Here is a 20,538-nt window from a genome sequence, read left to right as displayed (position 1 = left end):
TATAATTTTATGTGACACACAAACTCGCATAACCCATATACCTACAAGTCTGTGTCTGTGTGGTTAAGCTAAAGTCAGAGGCAGTTCTGTTGCATTTGATTTCTCAAATGAGGAAAGAAAAAAATGTTCTTGTGCAAAAGGGTAGGTTGACACAGACAAAAAGATCGAATTTTTCATAATTTCCATATAGTCAGAGGAGAAAAAGTACCTCAACCCTTGGTGATAAGCAGAGTACATAGAGAAATTGGGCTGTGACAAGGCCTGCCTGTGGCTTCCTCGTGATATAAATACTGGTTTGTTTTTGAGGATTCTTCACTATTTATCCATCTGCTGACCTCATCTGATCGGAAAAGCCCCAGGCGGTAAGTTGATTTGCTTTTCAGAATATTTGAGCTTGAAGGATTTGATAAAACCATTCTTTGCATTAGGAAGGGGGAGATACCCATAAAATGGGATGAATATAATCGTTGATTATAGTTCAATTTGGGTCAGTCTAGAATTATTAGACTATAAGCCGGTGAGATAGAGTCCGACCTCTGATTTGCAGCAGTCACTCTCTGGCTTGAAAATGAGCAAGGCCAGATTCTGTTATTTGTCCTTCTAGCAACGAAGTGGCTGAACGGACTATATTCTGTTAGACCTGAAGTTCACCTGTCACAGAACTTGAAGTGATGACATTGTTTTCTATTGAGGTGCATCACTTGGCTCAAGTTACTTTTAATATAAATCACTGGACTTGAGAATAGTAACTTCGCTTCTCCAGGGTATAGAATTTACACACCTTATTTTTTTTTCAGTGGCACCCCATCCAAATGAACCTGTTTATGTTCTCATTTATCTTGTGTACCTGCTAACACTGGCGCATAGGCTTGCAGTGTCTATTGGGGTGGGAGAAATGTAACTCACTCAGCTTTGTTAGTTTCGAAATACTAACGAATATGGTATTTTGGAGCTAGGAGTTCGTGGTGAATAGCAGGAGAAACAATAGACGAAAGGAAGTACTTCTTCACATCACACATAGTTAAGTTAGAGAATTTCCTACTACAATATGTGGTGATGGTCCCCAAGTTGGATTACTTTAAAGGGGGATTAGACAAATTCATGGATGATAAGGTTATCAGTGGCTACAAGCCATGTTGATGATGACCGTATCATCCAGCACGTATCAGATGCTGGGGACAAACAAAAGAAAGCTTTGTAGAGGCATTCAATTGCTCAGCGCTGAAAACAATAATGATAAATGAAATCAACTAGCAAGACTGTTATTGTGTACTTTTAAACAAGCTTCTCCACAGATAGCAGTGATGGGCATTTCCATATGTACAAAAGGAGGTGTGCATAGAACATCCCTCTCTACTGAAGCCACTTGGAAATATTTTGCATGGTGAAAACTCAAACATAGAGCTTACTAAAGCCAATTCACATTTGCTTGATTGGGGCAGTTTACTTTGGCTTAATCATTTCTTGAGTTATACAACCTTTTTAGGAGTCTAAAGCAGGGGTAGGCAACCCAAGCCCTGTGAGCCAGATGCGGCCCAATCACCTTCTCAGTTTGGCCCACGGACGATCCGGGAATCAGCGTGTTTTTACATGAGCAAAATGTCTCCTTTTATTTAAAATGCATCTCTAGGTTATTTGTGGGGCCTGCCTGGTTTTTCATATGAGTAGAATGTGTGCTTTTATTTAAAATGCATCTCTGGGTTATTTGTGGGGCATAGGAATTCGTTCATTTCCCCCCTAAAAAAATATAGTCCAGCCCCCACATGGTCTGAGGGATGGTGGACTGGTCCACGGCTGAAAAAGGTTGCTAACCCCTGGTCTAAAGGGTATCTCTCTACCTTTAGGTATTTCTAAATGTATTTATTCCTCCCCTAAATTTGAGTTAAAATGCTTGACAAAATGTTGTGACATACAACATCCCATATGGAATATTAATTATGGTTTCCTAAAATGGTATTATTAATTTGATTTTAGTCTCTCCGTCACCTTTTTCAATTTGTTGAGACTTTTAATTGTCTTGCCTCATTGCAACTTGAAAGGCAGATCAAAGGTAGCATGATATCTACATTTTAAATTTACTATTGGATTTAGACATGAAGGAAGAGAAGGCAAGAAAAAAAGGAGGGAATTCACTTTCTGATATTGCAGCTCTGGGTGATTTAATATAAATTAGCTACAATTTGGGATGTGATGTAACAGTTCCTGTTGAAAATCTTGGAATATCTCAGTAATTTCTCTTGGTTCTTTGCAGTAACATATTGCACTCAGTAGTTTAATTGATCCACGTAGTATATGCATCATAATTATTATATATCACAAATTGCCCTAGAGCAATGCTCCCCTACTTGACACCCTTCAGATATTTTGGATTATAGCTTCTATTAGTCTTAACCAGGAAGGCTGTTGGACCAGTTCAAGGTCTATTTAGACATGTACTTATACATGTACTTGTATTGTCCCCACCTCCAGCTGGAAAGTCAATATGGGATAGCTAGAGCATTCAAGCAGAGGGGGCAAGGATCCTGAATACCTCAGTTCTACTCTCATACCAAGAGGCATGAGGGTAGAACTACACTATACGATACATGCAACAATGTCCAATAAAAATGAATGGCCACTTCTACTGGAGCAAACTCTGTTGGAGTGGAGAAGATTGTGTTTAATTCTTGCCCAACCCTCTACTTTTTTCCACAATTCATTTCCACCAAACACTTACCTTAAAAGAGTTCCAGGTGCTTCCTTGCTTGTGGATGTGGGTGGGTGGGTGGTGAGTTCCAACAGAAAAGTGACAGGTGTGGGGGCAGAGGGTGAAGCACTCCCTTCCCATTGCTGTTTTTCCTCCACAAATCTCCTCCTACTGAAATGACTTTGCCGAAAATACAAGCTTTCAGTGAAGTTTTGTTATACAGTGTATAATATACACAGTTTTATATATAACATTTGTTTAGTTCTGACCTCAAGAAGGAAAATAATACGTATGAGGCAGCAATGGGCAATTAATAGATCATGGCCCATCTCTTCCAGACAAGAATTCCCAGCAAAAGTCAATAGAACAATTGGATGGTTTTAATTGTAGACTAGAGGGGTTATTGCGTGCCGGGGGGGGGGGGTTGATACTGTTTCCATCGCATATAGAGAGAGATCCTACATCTCTCCCATTATATCTTCTGTCTCTGAATTGAGGGTGACTGCATAGCATCTCACAGCAAACTCTTTAGGAGTCTTCTAGATCAACCATCCCATATGATATAATAATAGTAAATTCAGATGGTGACTGCCAACATGACTGTAGCCGAAATGGGGCCAAAGAGGAAATATAGGAAGGTATCTGCACTCAGCAGGTTTGGTGGGAAACCAAGGTTTATAGAACTATAACAACCTTTTTTTAAAAATAAAAGAGCTGGTTTGGAGTGTTGATTAGAGATAGACTATGACCTGTGAGACCAGGGTTCAAATTCCCACTGTGCCAGGAAGCCCATTGGATGACTTTGGGCCAGTCACTGACTCTCAGCCTAACCTACCCAACATGGTTGTCTGGGTAAAATGGAGAGAAGTATGTGTGCCACCTTGAGCAGTGGGATATAACTGCAAAAATAAAGAAACAAGGGGGACAACCACCCCCCAATGACAACACAATAAGAACTGAGCATACTCAGCGTGGAATAGCCCACTGGGGAAGGACATGACGGGTGCCTGGCTGACATGGGGGGGGGGTGAACTAGCATTTTTTTGAAGGTCCCTGTTATACTTCAGCATCTGTTTTTGGCCTTCATTAAATGTAATTTCTTGTCACTAATATAGAACTTCAGAATGGCTAATAATTTAGATAAATTTGGTTTGCAGTTTCGATAACTGAATTAACCATCACACATTAGAAGCCAGTTGGTTTACTGTGCTTATCTCCTTGCTGATATCCCACATAAACAAAAATGCATCCATAAGGAGACACAAGGAGGCATGTTTGAGACTCAGAAACAACTTACATTGGAATAAAATCTCAATGGACATGGAATAACTGGCACTCGTTGATTATAGTCATAGCCATTAATGTGTGCCTATTTCCCTCACGTACCTATGATTCCCTGAGAAGAGGGCTTGATTGCTATTCTGGGAATTGTAGTTCTGCAAAGGCACTAGGGGTCTCCTAACAATGCTTAGCATCCTTAACAAGCTCATTCCCAGGATTTTTTTGGGGAAGCCATGACTGTTTAAAGTGGCATAATATGGCAGATGGGACCTATGTTTTTGGAAAGTGAGGAAGACCTACCCTTTTACTATTCTGTAACTTAAGAATTCTTAAAACAGATGGTTAAAGAAGGTTCAAATGCTTTAACTCTGTGTTAGTTGGGCCTGAGTGCACATTGTATGCTCGAGCTCGATATTTTTTTTAGTGGGACATTGTATTTCCAACCCTCAGTCCACTAAAGCTACCATGTGAAGGGAATTTTTAACCTCACGGAAGCGGTTAGATGCTCAGTTTGACGTATAGGAAAGAACTCAGCATTCGGCACCAATACCATATGACGCACATACTCTGGGAACAGGTGTCAGCAATTTGAAACCCATTGCGGGGTGGCATTTTCTCCCCCTTTCTAGGAAATGAACATAGGCAAAGCTTACTGATAACAAGTAAGATGACATCAAAACAGGTTGAGGGAAGGGTGTGGCGTCTAGCGGTTAGAGGAAGGCTGAAGCAGGGGGGGGGAATCTTGATTGGGGGGGCACTTTTTACACCGGCATACCAGCTAGAGGACTCTGCTGATGAGCATTATAAATGTAGTAAATTAATAATAATAATAATAATAATAATATATTCCACTGATAACTCATGGACATACTAGTGTTGTGTGCGCCGCAATCTCTGAGCAGCAGTGAGAGACTTTAGGGGTTCCAGTGCCCACCTGAGGTTTGGTTTTCTTTGAATGAAGCTCAACAGAAACTACACATACTGTATCTACAATCTGAGCACAGGGTGGAAGGCTCGAGGCATTGACACTCCAACAGATCTTGTTTTCCTATTAGGTTTCCATTTCCAGAGGTCCTACAGCTTCAGCCAAACTCTCTCATACATTGGCTCTGGCTATTGTTCTCCTTCGTACAAGATGATGTTGTGGCTGGTCAGGTGACAGGGTGAGGAAAATGCCTACTTCCCTCCTGGAGAACATCATGAACCTAGTTGTCTCTATGGTAGCATGGCAACCTTTTAAGTTGTGCAGTTAGGAGTGCTTACCTGAGTCAGCTAGACCATTAACCTAACAAAGAAACTGGGTAGACCAGTTATTTCTTGAACAGGCCTTCATTTTGTAGCTACAAAACCACTGGCTTGGTTGGGGGGCCATGGGCATCATCCAAACCAATCCCTAAGTGCTATAATACTATTTTTATTGTGTAGTCCTTAGGAAGCATGATATGTAAATGCCACCTGTCAATAGCACTTCCAGATTGGAGCTGGACAAACCGATGCCTCATCCAAATTCCTCATCCAGTTCATCTCTACAGTTCCTAAATGTAGTCGGCTGGTTTTGAACCCTTCTGTCTGTCATGCCTGCGACCCAAGCGACTCCAGTAGCCCCATGAAGGGAGACAGAGATCTCGCACTACGACTTCACAGCACTTCCACAGACCTGTAGCTCCTAGGATTCTTGGAGAGGCAAGCCATGTCTGCTAAACCAGTCTCAAACTTAAAATGCCCTTAGTCTAACAGGGTTAAATTTATGGTACAGTCAAATCTTGTCCATAGCTGTTGCTGAAAAATCAACTCCAAAATTAAGGTACAGTAGAGGACAATCAAAAAAAGATTTGTTTTCAGCTATATGGCAAACAATTCTGTCATTTAAACAGTGGCAACAATGCTCAAACGCCTCCAGTGAAATGGATTTCTTAGTAACTCTTCAGCTTCAAGTGAGAATATCACTAAGACCCCAAGAACCCCTGATACAAGTAAAACAAATACTTTAAAAGAGCATGATACTACCTTCCAATATCAATGTTATTTTTCCAAGGGATTGTGATGCAATTACCCAGATTTGTATATTTGTGTGTGTATGCATGTTTAATTTTAACTAAATTGCATTTATTTCCTTATTGCTTATATGTTATTGAATTATATGTTTTTGATTAAATAAATAAAAATATATACTAAATATATAAAGTAAATATATAGCTAAAGTAATTAACTGCTGGCAAAAATTTAAAGTGCTGCTGGCAGGCATTTAATTTCATATTCTGTGTTGGAAAATTTTAACTACCAATGATTTTTTGATTTTTTAAATTGTGCTCTATAGTATTGTTGTGTTTTGATGTTTTATATGTTTGTTTTCTTAAAAAAATGGAGCCCCATGTTATGGCCAAGAAAGGCATTAAACATTTCCCATAATCATCTCTTCAGAGAAGACCTACTGAGCTAAATGGACTAACATTAGTTATGTCTATTGATTTTAGTGGGTCTCCCTTCTGTAAGACCAGCATTGGACAAAACACCTTTTCAAAAGGATGCACTTTTCCTCAGCATCTTCAGAAACCTATTCTATTATACTTAGGTGTTTGTTTACTTGACAGGTGCTCCTTTTCCCCCAAATCATTTCATTTTACATAAAATATCAGTTCATAGCATCCCCCGCCAGTGCTTGGGGTGGACCAAAGTTGTTGAGCTTTTCTTAGGGCAGCCAATTTCAGGCAGCGCCCAATATACCCGGCTACCGTCATGCTGCCCTCAAGCTCCCCTGCTGCCTGGAATCCCACCCCCAGATGCACAGCAGCCACATGCCACCCTACAGACCCCTGTGCCACTCTAAGCCCACCCACCTACCCTGGCTAACTACGCTACTGCTTGACGTCTCCCAGGCTTCTGTTGCATTTTGGCAGAACAAAGGTGCTAGTCCTTTTGCAAGCAAACTATGGCCCAGTGGGAAGATGTTATGTCAGCTAGTGATGCAGAACAGTTTCTTATGCCCACTACTCTCTTTAGTCAGCACTGCTTGTTGCCAGTGCACCAAATGTGGAAGATATAGAAGCAAAATATGCATACATAAAGACATTTAAGCAACTGTGTGTGCGTGTGGGAATCTGGGAAACCTAGTGTGCTGCCCCCTAGTGGCCACCCGGCCGTAGTAACCACCAAGCAGCAGGTTCTTTGGATCTCAGCAAATGGAGGGCAACATCCGTACACTTAGGCAGCAGAAGCAACCTTTTTTAACAATTTTAATAATAACCATAGAAACAGAAACAGGTGCTAATATACAAAACAAAAATAATTAAAGGACATTAGCAGAGAGGCAGATTAACAATATAGAATAAAGTAATAACTAACAAAAACTATAAAGCCAATAATAACTAATATAAAATATAATGCTATTAGTATAGGCAATAAGCAAAGATTTTTGGTGAGAGAAATAATAACAGATATAGTCACAAAATAGTTTCAGCTTCACATCTTCCCCAGCCCTTGGAGATCTCTGTGCTTTAGGCAGGCAGGCAGTTCTAACTTAGGCTCAATAGCCTTATCTTCACCCTCTGGAATGGTTCATATCAAGAGGTCATTGAATTGATGGAGTTGGGGCCTTATATAGCGTCCTGGAGCAGCTTTCCACAGTTTCTGCGGCAGGTGTTCCTGTTGGAATCCCTTTCCCATCCTTTGAAGTCTAAGTATGAGCTGGCTCAGAGCAAAGCCACTCCTTTCTTTCCCATGCCTGCAGCTTCATTCCTTATCTCAGTGACTATATATGGAAATAGAAGCTAAACTGAAAAACAGGAGCACCATCTACTGGCTGTTTCCCTGGCAATACACCTAGCTGAAGAAGTCTTCTCAGGTGCATGTACAGGGGTGTTTAAAAGCATGTGCATATGCCTATTTTACTTACTATGTGTTTCCTGAGTAAGACAAGTTTTTGCAGCACTGACAATCTGCACCCTGTCATGCTCACTGTCCGTTACTTATTTGGGGGGTTAGATGGCATGGGCATAAAATAGATTGAGATCTACAGGTAAATTTCTGGGTGACTGTGTAGTTTGACACACATCTCTGACTCTCAGTGCAGTAATCAGGAGTGGATTTCTGTGTGGAAGCTAAGAACCCTGAGGAATCAGGCCAATGGCTCATCTAGTGCTGCATCCAGGTCTTACAGTGACCAACCAGAGGCCTATGGGAAACCTGCAAGCTGAACCTGAGTTCAACAGCACTTTCCCTTCTTGCAGTTTACAGCAACCAGTATTGAGAGTGGTGATGATGATGATGATGCCTCCAAAACCATGGCTAGTAGCCACTGATAGCCTCACCCTCCCTGAATTTGTCTAATCCTCTTTTAAAGTCATCTAGTTGGTGGCCATCACTGTGGGAATGAGTTCCAAACTATGGAAGATGGACCTCTTTCATCTGTCCTGAATCCTCCAACATTCAACATGAGAGAGGGAGAAAAACGTCTCCATCCATTCTCTCCATGCCATGCATAATTTTATACACTGAAAATAATCTTGGCTCAGATTTTCTAAGTGTGTGCTTTTTGCACTGGCTGTTTGGCACTCATAAAAAATCCTGCCTGAAGTCTGCCATCCCTTGCTCTAAGAGGCGACTGGTGTCTCCTTTCTCTATTGTGGCACAGCAGACTCTGGACATTGGCTGCTGGCTGCTGTATGAACCAGGGACTAAGTCATATAGCATATGGGCAAAAGTTGTCCTCTTGTGCCACAGACACTATATATGATCATTTAAACCTCCTGATGCAGCAGGTGACAAGATAGCTGCAGTTCCTCATGACCATTCCCTTTGCAGTACTGTTGTCCCCCTTCCCTCACCTGCAAACATCCAGGTGTGCCACGCTGCAGATATAATGGAGAGAGATGGCAGGACTAGGTTCCTGCATTGGCTCTTGGTTTAATGGATTTAAAGACTCATGTCTTCCATCAGTCTTAGCTAAAAGGCAACCGTAAGACATAATATCACTTACAGTGGTGCCCCGCAAGACGAATGCCTCGCAAGACGAAAAACCCGCTAGACGAAAGGGTTTTCCGTTTTGGAGGCGCTTCGCAAAACGAATTTCCCTATGGGCTTGCTTCGCAAGACGAAAATGTCTTGCGAGTTCCTGCGGGGTTCCCCCCCCCCTTTTTCTAAGCCGCTAAGCCGCTTATCCACTAAGACGATAAGCCGCTAAAAGCTGCTAATAGCGCTAATCCGCTAAGCCATCAATGGGCTTGCTTCGCAAGACGAAAAAACCGCTAGACGAAGAGACTCGCGGAACGGACTAATTTCGTCTTGCGAGGCACCACTGTATTGCCCCAGGCTGGGTAGCAACCTATACCCGTGCACCTGTGCAAAAGCCTATGTGGGCAATCTTATCTGTCCTGAGAACAAAAGCTACTATTTGAAATATATGTCTGAGAAGTAAGACCTATTGAACTCAGAAGAGACTCAACTCTTAGCAAATATGTTTACCTGCCAAACTGCTTCTACAAATGATGTTTAAATATGCTGGAACATTTCCTTTGGTTTTGCTGCAATTTGAATTTAAAATTTGCCTTGCCCAGAATATTAAACATAGCTGCAATCCTGGGAGTAAACCCCACTGAACTCAGGGAGACTTACATCTGAGATGACGTGTATAGGAGTCTCTAGAGCTGTAATTCTGTCCCCCATTTTCTATCCTTCTTTAACAACATTCACACAAGTGTTGCCTTCCAAATTAGAATGTACTCTTCTTAAGTCAATTATGTAATAAACACAACCATATTTATGTCCTTGGTGAAGATATAAAATCTCTCCCATTCTTTGGATCCCTCCTCAAAAAAACCCTTTCCTCATTCCTGGTTGAAAAACACAGCCTACTACTTTCCCTTGGATTTATCCTGCGTGTGTCCCAAGTCTCAACCACTCCTCCCCAGTTGTTACCCTTGCTTCTCCATTCTCAGGCCCCACAAATAACCCAGAGATCTAGGCAGATCTTTCTGTTTATGCATTGTTAGTTACAACAACAATATTTTTTTCAGCAGTTCCTTTGCATTTAGCAGAATTTGGAATATTTATTATAATTTTAGCAAATTAGGGAAGAAGGGGTGGAATATATTGAAACACAAAGGGAGACGGGGAGCTGGTTGTCATACAGAGCACTTTGTGTTCTGTGTGAATAAACTTTACCCACTGAGTACTACACTATTCTGTTTATAAACTCTCCGTAATCAGTGTCTAGTTCGGAGGTTTTATAATTTATTTATTTCATTCATATTTATATGCTACTGTATCATAAAAATATATCACAGTAGTTTACAACAATATAAAACCATAAAACCATACAGTAATGTTAGAAGAATTTTAAGGTCTTGTTATAAGAAAATACTGCTCCTTTTCCCTTATGGGGTATCCAAGAGCCCGTATAGAGTCCTTAGGTAGGTCCCCTGTTGGAAGGAGAAAATAACAGAGGCCAACCAGAGAATATTGAGAAGCAAAGCAGCTAGTAAGCCTGATCTTTATTAACTGTTGCAACAGGGTGCTCACTATCACACGCAGGAGGCAGGAGGGACCCAGAGCAATGGTGCGCAAGCCCTATATAGACTTTTGACACTGCCCACCCTGCCTACGATGCAGGGGTTCAAAACATTACACTCCAAGAGGATCCTGTTTCTCCCACTGCTGCTGGATGCAAAAAGAAATCAAGAATGCTCAGCTTGCTGCGTTTAAGACTGCACTCATATTTCCTCCTTACCCACATCATCCCCAGCTGTAATCCTTAAAACAACTGCTCTCCTTCCAACTCTAAAACTCCACTTGAAAGGCTTTTGTCTTTCTAACTAATTATGAGTGGAGAGAGAGGCCCCTCCCATTTGCCCTCTGGCACAGCGCCACCCACTTTGTCCCACTATTAACTCATATTTAGTGGGCTTACCAGGCTGGCTCCTGGCTTGTATTTTAACATGCTAAATCCAGTGTGTGACACCCAGGAATTTGAAGGGAGTCCAGGAACTCCACAAACTCATAACAATACCTTTAATGAGAAAATAAACTTCATGAAATGTTATTGCAGGCGTTCCTCATTCCTGATGCCTGGCTCCAAACCATCCTCCAGTCCACCTCCCCGTCCTCTACCACAGCCCAGTCCAAGAAGAGGTGCTCAGATCCGGCCAACAGTGTTGACTTGTGCTGCACCACGCAAGCAAGAAGTAAGTTGGTGGGGAGTCACCCCACTCATAGCAAGCGCCAGAGGTTGTCCTGATCAGACAGTTGCCAAGAAGTACCTGCTGGGGTTTTGGTAAATATACTGCTATAGGCCACTTCAGTCTCTGCCAAGCAGCAGCAAGGGATTCCAAGGGTTTGGCACTTAACCAGGGTTTGTACTTCCTTGGAAAGAGGAGGCACAGCAGAAACAAGTGCCTTTAAGAAATCTGGTATATTCACACACACTGCTTTTTTTCTAACAAAGTGTTTAGGGGTACTGTCATTTTTCTACTCATATTGAAATACTATCCATCAAGGAGACCAAACTTAGATTCACAAAATGTTTAGGAGTATGCATACCCCTGCGTCTCCCCAGAAAAACCCCACTGTATTTTATTTATTTATTTTATTTACCATATTTCTCGCTCTATAAGACGCACTTCTTCCCCTCCAAAAATTAAGGGGAAATGTGTGTGCATCTTATGGAGCAAATGCAGGCTCCATGGCTTCAGCGAGACATCACCTTGCCAACAAAGGTCCGTATAGTAAAAGCCATGGTTTTCCCAGTAGTGATGTATGGAAGTGAGAGCTGGACCATCAAGAAGGCTGATTGCCGAAGAATTGATGCTTTTGAATTCTGGTCTGGAGGAGACTCTTGAGAGTCCCATGGACTGCAAGAAGATCAAACGTATCCATTCTTAAGGAAATCAGCCCTGAGTGCTCACTGGAAGGACAGATCCTGAAGCTGAGGCTCCAATACTTTGGCCACCTCATGAGAAGAGAAGACTCCCTGGAAAAGACCCTGATGTTGGGAAAGATGGAGGGCACAAGGAGAAGGGGACGACAGAGGGCAAGATGGTTAGACAGCGTTCTCGAAGCTACAAACATGAGTCTGACCAAACTGTGGGAGGCAGTGGAAGACAGGAGTGCCTGGCGTGCTCTGGTCCAGGGGGTCACGAAGAGGCGGACATGACTAAATGACTAAACAACAACAACATGGCTTCAGCGATAGCAACACAAAGCCTCCAAAGCGCAGTGGGAGTGCTCCCGCCACACTCCGGAGGCTTCACGTTGCTTTTGCTGAAGCCTGGAGAGCGAGAGAGGTCGGTGTGAATCTCTTTCTCTCCCTCTCTCTCTAACACAGACAGGTTGCAGTTTTCTTTTTAAAAAATGGCAAGTTAGCAACCCAAGCTTTGAAGAGAATGGCTGCCTCTGCAGCTGCCCATGTTTAACAAATCAGTTTGAGTACTAACACTTTGCCCTGCTACTTTCCCCCACAAAAACCCAAAAACTAAATTGGACCAAAGAGCAATCAGGTTTTCCAGAGATTGCCGTTTGTTTTGATTCTAATAATAATAATAAATTTTATTTATACCCCGGGCGAGACTGGGCTCAGGGCAGCTAACACCAATATATAATACATTAAAGACACAAAATCAAGCAATTAGATTTAAAATACAATTCAAAATCACATTTAAAATCAAAATAAAATTAAGTGAGAACCCACAAATCATAACTGTAGGCGTAAGGAATTAAATGTTCACCAGGCCCGGCCACCCGTGCTGGTCCCCTATGGGCCAATAGAAAGAACCAAGGAGGCCACTTACACACGGGGTCCCATAGAAAGAAAGAAGGGGGTCAGACGCCCCAGACCAAAGGCCCAGGAGAACAGCTCTGCCTTGCAAGCCCTGTGGAAAGATTCTGTGGTAAAGAGCATGTTTTCTAGAGGAAAGCTGCTGGACAAATGCAAAAGTGCCTGGATCTGTGCCTAGAAAGCACAGGACAAGTGGAAAAACCACTCCAACCCAGGACTAACAGAAATGTGGATGAGCACTAAGATTCATGGAAGTCTTGGGTTATGCCTATCTTAAAGACTCCAGGAGGATTCACACCCGAGATTCCTGGATTTCATTTGACTCTCTTTATTTTCCTCAGGTCACTCACACAGATGGCAGCAAACTGCCCCTTGTCGCCCTGCCCCCTTCTGGGTTGTTCCCACCCCAGGGAACCCATTCAGCAAGTTCAGGCCCTGCCCCACCCCACAGTAAGTAGAGGCAGGGGAAAGGGTGGCATTTGTGAGTGGGAATATAGCAGCTCCCTACCTATTCTTGTCTGCCTTTGTTTCAGGGAACACGGAGAAATGGGACTGGGTTCAGTTCCCAGCCCCCCCTGCACTCCATCCCAGAGAGAGGTCCCCTGCGAAAGGAACACCTATGGACAACACCCCTTGCTTTCACAGCCATGAGGAAAGGTGAGCTGTCCGACTGCCCTGAATACTTCTTTCAAAACCACAAGTTTCTGGTACCAAAAGCACCCTTACTAGATGCCTTAATTTTTTAAGAAGGTAAACAGGTCTATACCTCCCATTGCAGTTTGCTTTATTAAATATATTTATTCAAATGTATACAAAATATCATACCCATTACAAAATATATGTTTATAATACACTGAAATAAAACAGGATAGCTCAGTTGGTAGAGCATGAGACTCCTAATCTCAGGGCCGTGGGCAAAGTGGATGCTCCTGCCACACCTCCTGTGGAATTACTAGAGCCACTAAGTTGATGGAAGTCAGAGAACCCCTCTGCCCACAGCAGCTGCCAAATCAGAGTCCAATCAGCAAAACACAGAGACCACACTGCAAACAGGCACCTCTAGGTTGGTTAAAATAGTTTGTTTGCTAAGGGGAGAGGGGTCTTGGGTAGGCCAAGGGGAGTTATGTGTAATGGTTGTAAGGGGGTTACTTGTGCGTAAGTTGCCTTCAGTTTTAGTTATAATGCCTGGCCAACCATGCTTTGGCTGACAGCTCACACTCCGTGACAGGTCAGTCACTTGCAGAATCTGTCAGTGGGCGTTTCTTGAACCTCTTCCAGCATAAGAGCTGTTTGACGCCTAGTCTCCTCCTACTTTCCCTGCGCGGAACTCGTCTGCGCAAGTACGGGGAAGGCAGGGGCGTGTCAGCGCTCTCTCCACTAGTCTCTGGTGAAGGGTCTTGGAGAGCTGTCTCCACTTCCTCCATCTCCCTCTCTTCTCTACTGGTGTTACGCTGAATTCCTTCCCCCCTGCTGGTCCCCTCTCCGGCATCGCTCTGGAGCCCTGCCTCCTCCTCTCGCTCTGATGTCAGTTCCCTGACATTATGCTTCAATGTAGTACATTTTGGACCTGTTGAACTCCTGTAGTTTGCATTCTGCAAAGCTTCAGTTAGTTTCATTTTCCTTTTTTGTTACATAGCAATAAAGGACAGTTATGTTTGAGAGGCCTGCTTCCTTCTGATATGCTTTCCTGTTACCCCAACACAACAAAACACAAAACCAGGATTTTTGTAGGATGGGCCTGAGATTGCTAGCAGGTCCTTGGCATTGTCCCTGGGAGAAAGCAAGAGAGTTGAACCTAGTGGCTGAATGTCTCAGACTTGTTTTCCCTTGCAGAGTCATGTGCAGAATGCGCAGAGAATGGCTGGTGCAAGAAGAATTGGTGAACAAATTAGCTCTGCAGGTATGGACAAAGTTGGCAGGTGGTGGGATGAGGGAGGGGGGTGGACGCTGACACAGTCACTGTGAAGGAAGCCTGCAGAACAGAGAGCTTGCTAGGTGTATGGTCCTCCAAGTATAGCATCTTATGTAGCCAAAATGGCAACACACACACACACGAGGGAACAAGATTTGGGAAGTACATACAGCAAATCTTAACATCTTGTGGGGGAACCTCTCAAATGACCCAGTTTGGGCTGAGCACATGCTCAGTAGGTATGGTGGTGAGAAGAGGGAGGGGAGTGGAATAGAATGGAATGGCTGGGAACCTGAACAGGAGCATCCCACTATTTTGTTGTGGTCCCACTAGTTAGCATTATTTCCCCAAAGCCATGAGTTTTTCCAGAGCTGGTGTGTGGAGATTGCATTTAGGTGAAAAAAGAGCTAGAGGAAAGCAAGGTTCTTTTTTTAAAAAAGCAATGGCAAGTGAATAGTAGACAACCGCAGGTTGGGGAGAGAACAATGAAGTCTTCTGAGGAGGCAAAAACTCAGTTTGCTGAATCAGAGAGCTTTCAGCAGGCATGGCCACTGCTGCTTTCTGAAACAACAACAAAGGCAAAACTTACTCTTTAAAAAAAATGAAAAGATTTTCAAGACCCTTTGCACTCTGTCCCTCGTTCAGAGGAACTTACATCTGATTGATAACCTAGGTTAAGGGATATGACTAAGTGGGAAGAGGCATGCATGGTGCATCTAGAAACTGATTGTGCTTTCTTCTCCACCTTCCCCCATGATCTAGCTGGCACAAGAGAAGCAGAAACTGTTAGTCATGCGGGCAGAGTTGGCACCTGCCTTCCTTTCACAGCATCCAGATGCACCAGTGCCAATCATTTCATGCCAGTCTGAAGGGCCAAGGAATGAGTTTGAGGGTTTGGAATGCCACTCTAACAGCCATGGAGCCCACCTCTGTTCAGGTGAGAAGTGTTGGTGGAGAATGGAGGCCAGGTTCCATCCCCTTCACTAAGCTCTAGAAATGGATGGCACATTCCAGTCATTAGATTTCAGGAGTGGGCATGAAATATAAAATTCTGTTGTCTGTTTAGGGTGTGGGGAGGGTTGTCAGAGCCACAACAGGGTTGCAGTGATTGAAAACAATGCCAGTTTCTGAGAAAGGAAATGGGAACAGTTCAGGAGTAATTCTAGCCACGAAACATCAGAGTCCATGCACCGAATTTCACACCATGTTTTACTCTTAGCCATTCAGGTGAGTTAGCATACCATCTCACCTCTGCTTGGGGTTCTTGGAGCGCTCTGTGGACTAGTAATGTGTATTCCTATTAAAGGGCATGCCCATATTATCGGTCCCTGGTAACATCATATAGAGACCTTGACAATGCAAAGTTCGATTCATGGATGTCCTGGATAGTCAGAATAGAATCATCTGTGTTCTACGGTCCTCCCTGAACAAGAGGACAAGAGCAACATAGGGGTAATACGGCACCAGTTCCATTTTGAAGCTGATTTGAGGCTGGCTTGTTGTCATGCTGCCTCAGTTTGACAGTTAGAAGTGAGTAAGCATCCTAAAAGGGACGCGGGTGGCGCTGTGGGTAAAACCTCAGTGCCTAGGACTTGCCGATCGAAAGGTCGGCGGTTCGAATCCCCGCGGCGGGGTGCGCTCCCGTCGTTTGGTCCCAGCGCCTGCCAACCTAGCAGTTCGAAAGTACCCCCGGGTGCAAGTAGATAAATAGGGACCGCTTACCAGCAGGAAGGTAAATGGCATTTCCGTGTGCTGCACTGGCTCGCCAGATCCAGTTTGTCACGCTGGCCACGTGACCTGGAAGTGTCTGCGGACAGCGCTGGCTCCCTAGAGTCTGTCAAGACTGGCCCATATGGGCAGGGGTACCTTTACCTTTACCTTTAAGCATCCTAAAATCTGAGCCTCCTGCCATTTAGATGCTGCATCTGAAGGCTTGATACAAATAAATGTTCCTGAGCATGAGCAGAGCGCCCTTTCCCACAAGTCGCCACAGTCAGTCTTGACTGCTGTAGAGCTGTAGAGTTAAGGGATCTCACGCAGGTTTGAAGTCTGCCATTTAGGAAAGAGTGTCTTGGCTGGCTGGGCTCTCTCAAGCAGAAGATGATTTGGAACCAGAAATCTCCAGCAAAGAATTGCTCCTACTAACACCTCCAGCCTCATTTCTGTCTACAGAGAGAAGCCCCAGCATAGAATATTACCGTCACACTCTCAACCGCCCACCTTTCACGTACGCTGCCCTTATTCGTTGGGTAAGTTATTTAGCAAAAGGTAAATATCCATACATATAGGATACAACTATATTTTTTAAATGCTATGCAGCTTTTTACCAGATCAAAACCCCAAAATATGAATGTTGTTTTCCAGATACAGTATGATTGAATGTCCTTGCAGCAGGCACCATTCTTGTTGCCCCTACATGCTATTGCCTCCCTTCTCTACTTCCTGGCTTCAGCAGCACTATCCTTTGCCCACAAACCTCTTCCTTCTCTGTACTCAGTTGCCTTCCACTTGTGTCTGTTTCCTGTAGCCAACAACTTTCTGAAAAGTTCACTGTGTGGTTACAACACACCCCTAAAGAATGGGATGGGGAATCTGGCCCTCCAGATCATCCCATGTGAAAAGAACCTATGGGTCTTGGTGGGCACAAGCCTGACAAGAGTCACAAGCTTAATTCCCATCATTCCTGCCTATTGGCTATGCTGTCTAAGGCTGGTGAGAGTTGGAGTCCACCACCCCCTGGAGGACTTCAGGTTACCTCTATCTGCATTGATAAAAAAAGTTCTATCTGGATTACTAAGCCAGTGAGGACTGAAGGGCATCTAAAGTATCTTTTGGTTTGGGTTTTTAAAAAGCCCATTCATCTGATCACATACTTCACATGGAAGTGTAATTAGTGGCAAGTGGGGGATTGTGCAGGGCTAGACCTAGCTGTCAGCAACTCAAGCAGCTATTTTAGGCATCAGTACTTTAAGAGGTACAATGAAAGGCATATGTCACACATAGAATGCTTGGGCACAGCTCTCCAACAACACACAAGTGTTGAGTTGAGCCCAGTACCCACTGGGGCCCACTTCCAGTGATGTGCATGGCAGCTGTCAGAGAAAACAAAACATTTCAGCCTACCCTTTGATTCAGGCTCCATAACTTACTGTACAATGCTTGCATGGGCTCTCAAAAAGCAGGGGTTGCCATCTTTCTTGGGCTAGTGGGCATCTTTAGAATTCTGAGCATGCATCACATGGCTGCAATGCACACCTGGCATAACACAAAGTGGCTGCCACATCTAAAAGAGCAGAAAAGGGTGTGGGCATCTGCATCAGTCACTTGCTCAGAGAGTGAGGGATGCTCTTTTCACCTCTCCTTTGTTCAGAAGACAGTGCAACCAGGAACTGAGCAGGAAGAACAAACAGTCCTTTCTGCATTGTGGATTTTTGAGGTGTTATTTACTGAGGCCTTTTACAGCCACCATAGGACATAGTTGTGGGTACATAGGTGAGCCCTGTGCCAGGCACACTGAACCTCCCTCCCTCCCATCACCTTCTACATGCATCCAATTTAGCACAACAATACTGGGAGCACAGAAGGCCCTTTTGTTGCTTTTCAAGAAGACGCTGAGATACCTTTGCCTCAAAACCAGGCTGTTAACCATACCTGCCTATTACTTGCAGGCCATTTTACAATCTCCTAAGAAGCAGCTCAGCCTGAGTGAGATTTATCGCTGGTTTAACAACTTTGGCTACTTCAGGCACAATGTAACCACCTGGAAGGTAAGGGGATCCCATTCTTAAACTGAGAATCAAGGGGCAGCCTCATCTGAAAGAGCAGAAGAGGCAGATAACAGGCGGGAGGATATGGACAGAGCAGGCATGAAATGTCCCTCTTTTTAGATTGAAATCTCAACTACTGAGCAAGTGAGATCAGAACCCCCAAGTTTAAAAATTAATTTTTAAAAATCAAAAGGACTTTGATGTGTACACTTTGCAGAATTGGAAACACAATTTCTCCAGACTAGGGAACCAGGACAGAAACGAATGGTGAAAAATGTGGGACAGCACTTTATAAGTATTATAATAATAATGAACAGACTGAAAGAGGTGAGTTTTAGAACCTTGCCTCAGAAACACACCCCACTCTGTAACACTCAAGAGATAATAAAGGCATTTGATTCTCTACTGCCCAAGAAACCATGGGGAAGGCTTAGTCCTAAGTACCCTCAGTAGAAAATCTTCAAGTAGACTGATCTTGGTTAGCTGGAACTATGACTCAGTAGCCTGGTTTGCACATAATGCTAAGCCAAGCTATGGCTTTTGTGTTAATGTGCAAGCTTGCTGGTCCACAGTAATAAAATGGCAGCCTCTTCACTCCTCTCTTGCTCCTGCAACACTACCTGGAGCCAAGCCTTAGTTTAACTTAGCATTATACGCAAACCCAGGCTCATTGTTTGTCTCTCTTCAAACAAATCATGTGCTTTAAACAAGGTTTGTTCTTGGCTTACTGCTCATGGTTGGTTTGGCACAAGACAAGCCACAAGACTGAAGTCACACAGAATGTTATGTCAAACTAAGGCTTGGCAGTGCAGGAGGACAAAAGTGGCTACAGTCTTCTTACTGTGCATCAGCACACTTGCATGTTGACACTAAGCCAGGGGTTCCCAAAGTGTGGCCCATGGACTGAGTTTCATTCAAGTAGCCCAAGACATGTCTGCAGATTTGCTGTTAAAGACAGGAAATGGCTCACCTATCCATCAAATAGTCATAATGATTTTTAATTGTATTTCATTGGTTCTCTTATTTCTTATACTGTTTGAATTTGAATTCCATAGAATTTAAATTGCAATACATAGAATCATACAATCATAGAATTTTAGAGTTAGAAGGGACCCCAAGGGCCATATACGCCAACCTGCCGCAATCTTAAAATGTGGTCCCCCATTCAATTATAAACAATACTGGACCTTGCTTAGCTTTGCAAATGTGCTAGCAGTTTTATTGCTGCACCACTACAATAAATACCATATAAAAATGTTCTTAATAAAAGAAGCAATAAAAACACAATGCCTTACCATTGTTAAAACAGAAAATAAATAATTAAGACCCTAAGCAACGCTCAAGCCCTCTATGGGAGGGAAAAGTTTGGGAAGCACCCACTAAGCCACAGCATACATAGCTTAGCATTTGGGGCAAACTGAGGCAGTATAAGATGGCTTGTTTATTTTACTGTATATTCCTGGGATCACAGTGTTTATGCAGATGAATACATTTCTATTCATTTCTATAGCAAGTACTTTATAAAATATTAGTTCTAGAACGCCATAGGGCAGGGTTAAGGGGCTGAAGATCCTGCTAAAAGGGTTGAAGGGCACCTGAGGGAGGGAGACTTTGGCAGAGGGACGAGAGTTAAGTCGGGGTAAAGGAGAAGGCGGGTCTAATGGCCAGGGCACCCTACCCATCTTTTCTCAACCAACAGAATGCCATTCGACACAACCTGAGCTTGCACAAGTGCTTTGTGCGTGTGGAGAATGTGAAAGGAGCCGTGTGGACGCTGGACGAGTTTGAGTACCAGAAGAAAAGGAACCAGCGTTACTCCACTTATTCACACCCATATCTGGACAGCCAAGAAGCAGCAGCAGGGTCTTCTGCAACCCAAGAGAGACTGGGCCAGCCAAGAACAGAAAGGCACATCCACCACAGGCTGGAGTCCTCTCCACACTTTTTGTTTCCTTAGGGACCATGTGCTGAAGGATCACAGTGCAGACTTCCCCCTGCAGGCGGCCTGGCAGTGAGTGTGTGTGTGTGCACATGCCCCCCCCCCCCGAATCAAGCTGGCTTCTTATAGCCACCAGCTTTCCTCAGCATGCACACACAACCCACAACTGAGCCCGCTTCCAGACAA

General features: G+C 43.7%; 1 protein-coding gene and 1 long non-coding RNA gene across 3 annotated transcripts; one reads left to right on the top strand and one right to left on the bottom strand.

Moving 5' to 3' along the window:
- Positions 1-6,311: 6,311 nt before the first annotated feature.
- LOC307206046 lies at positions 6,312-10,259 on the bottom strand. The gene is made up of 3 exons (XR_013834232.1): positions 9,262-10,259; positions 8,791-8,937; positions 6,312-7,715 (listed from the first exon to the last, which is right to left on the bottom strand). It is a non-coding gene; the product is annotated as an uncharacterized lncRNA (long non-coding RNA).
- Positions 10,260-13,254: 2,995 nt separating this feature from the next.
- On the top strand, positions 13,255-20,457 carry FOXP3 (forkhead box P3). Of its 2 annotated transcripts, XM_079958835.1 has the most exons (6): positions 13,256-13,391; positions 14,568-14,634; positions 15,409-15,583; positions 16,819-16,895; positions 18,315-18,413; positions 20,113-20,457. In XM_079958835.1, exons 1-6 carry the CDS (start codon positions 13,354-13,356, stop codon positions 20,368-20,370), a joined length of 714 nt encoding a protein of 237 aa, XP_079814961.1. In that variant the 5' UTR covers positions 13,256-13,353; the 3' UTR covers positions 20,371-20,457. The 2 variants fall into 2 exon arrangements, with proteins under 2 accessions (XP_079814962.1, XP_079814961.1); XM_079958836.1 differs by lacking the exon at positions 18,315-18,413 and having other exon boundaries at positions 13,255-13,391.
- Positions 20,458-20,538: the final 81 nt, after the last annotated feature.

This window comes from Podarcis cretensis (assembly GCF_951804945.1).
Source record: "Podarcis cretensis genome assembly, chromosome: 17".
Lineage (NCBI taxonomy): Eukaryota > Metazoa > Chordata > Lepidosauria > Squamata > Lacertidae > Podarcis > Podarcis cretensis.
The sequence above is the reverse complement of the archived record's forward strand: the minus strand, read 5'-3'. Positions and strand labels throughout refer to the sequence as shown.

What these genes read in the sequence shown, in the direction of transcription:
- FOXP3 (XM_079958835.1), top strand. Translation starts at nt 13,354, where the DNA reads ATGGACAACACCCCTTGCTTTCACAGCCATGAGGAAAG. An exon ending in TGAACAAATTAGCTCTGCAG is followed by an intron (nt 14,635 to 15,408) that starts GTATGGACAAAG and finishes CCCATGATCTAG; the next exon opens with CTGGCACAAGAGAAGCAGAA. An exon ending in ACAATGTAACCACCTGGAAG is followed by an intron (nt 18,414 to 20,112) that starts GTAAGGGGATCC and finishes CTCAACCAACAG; the next exon opens with AATGCCATTCGACACAACCT.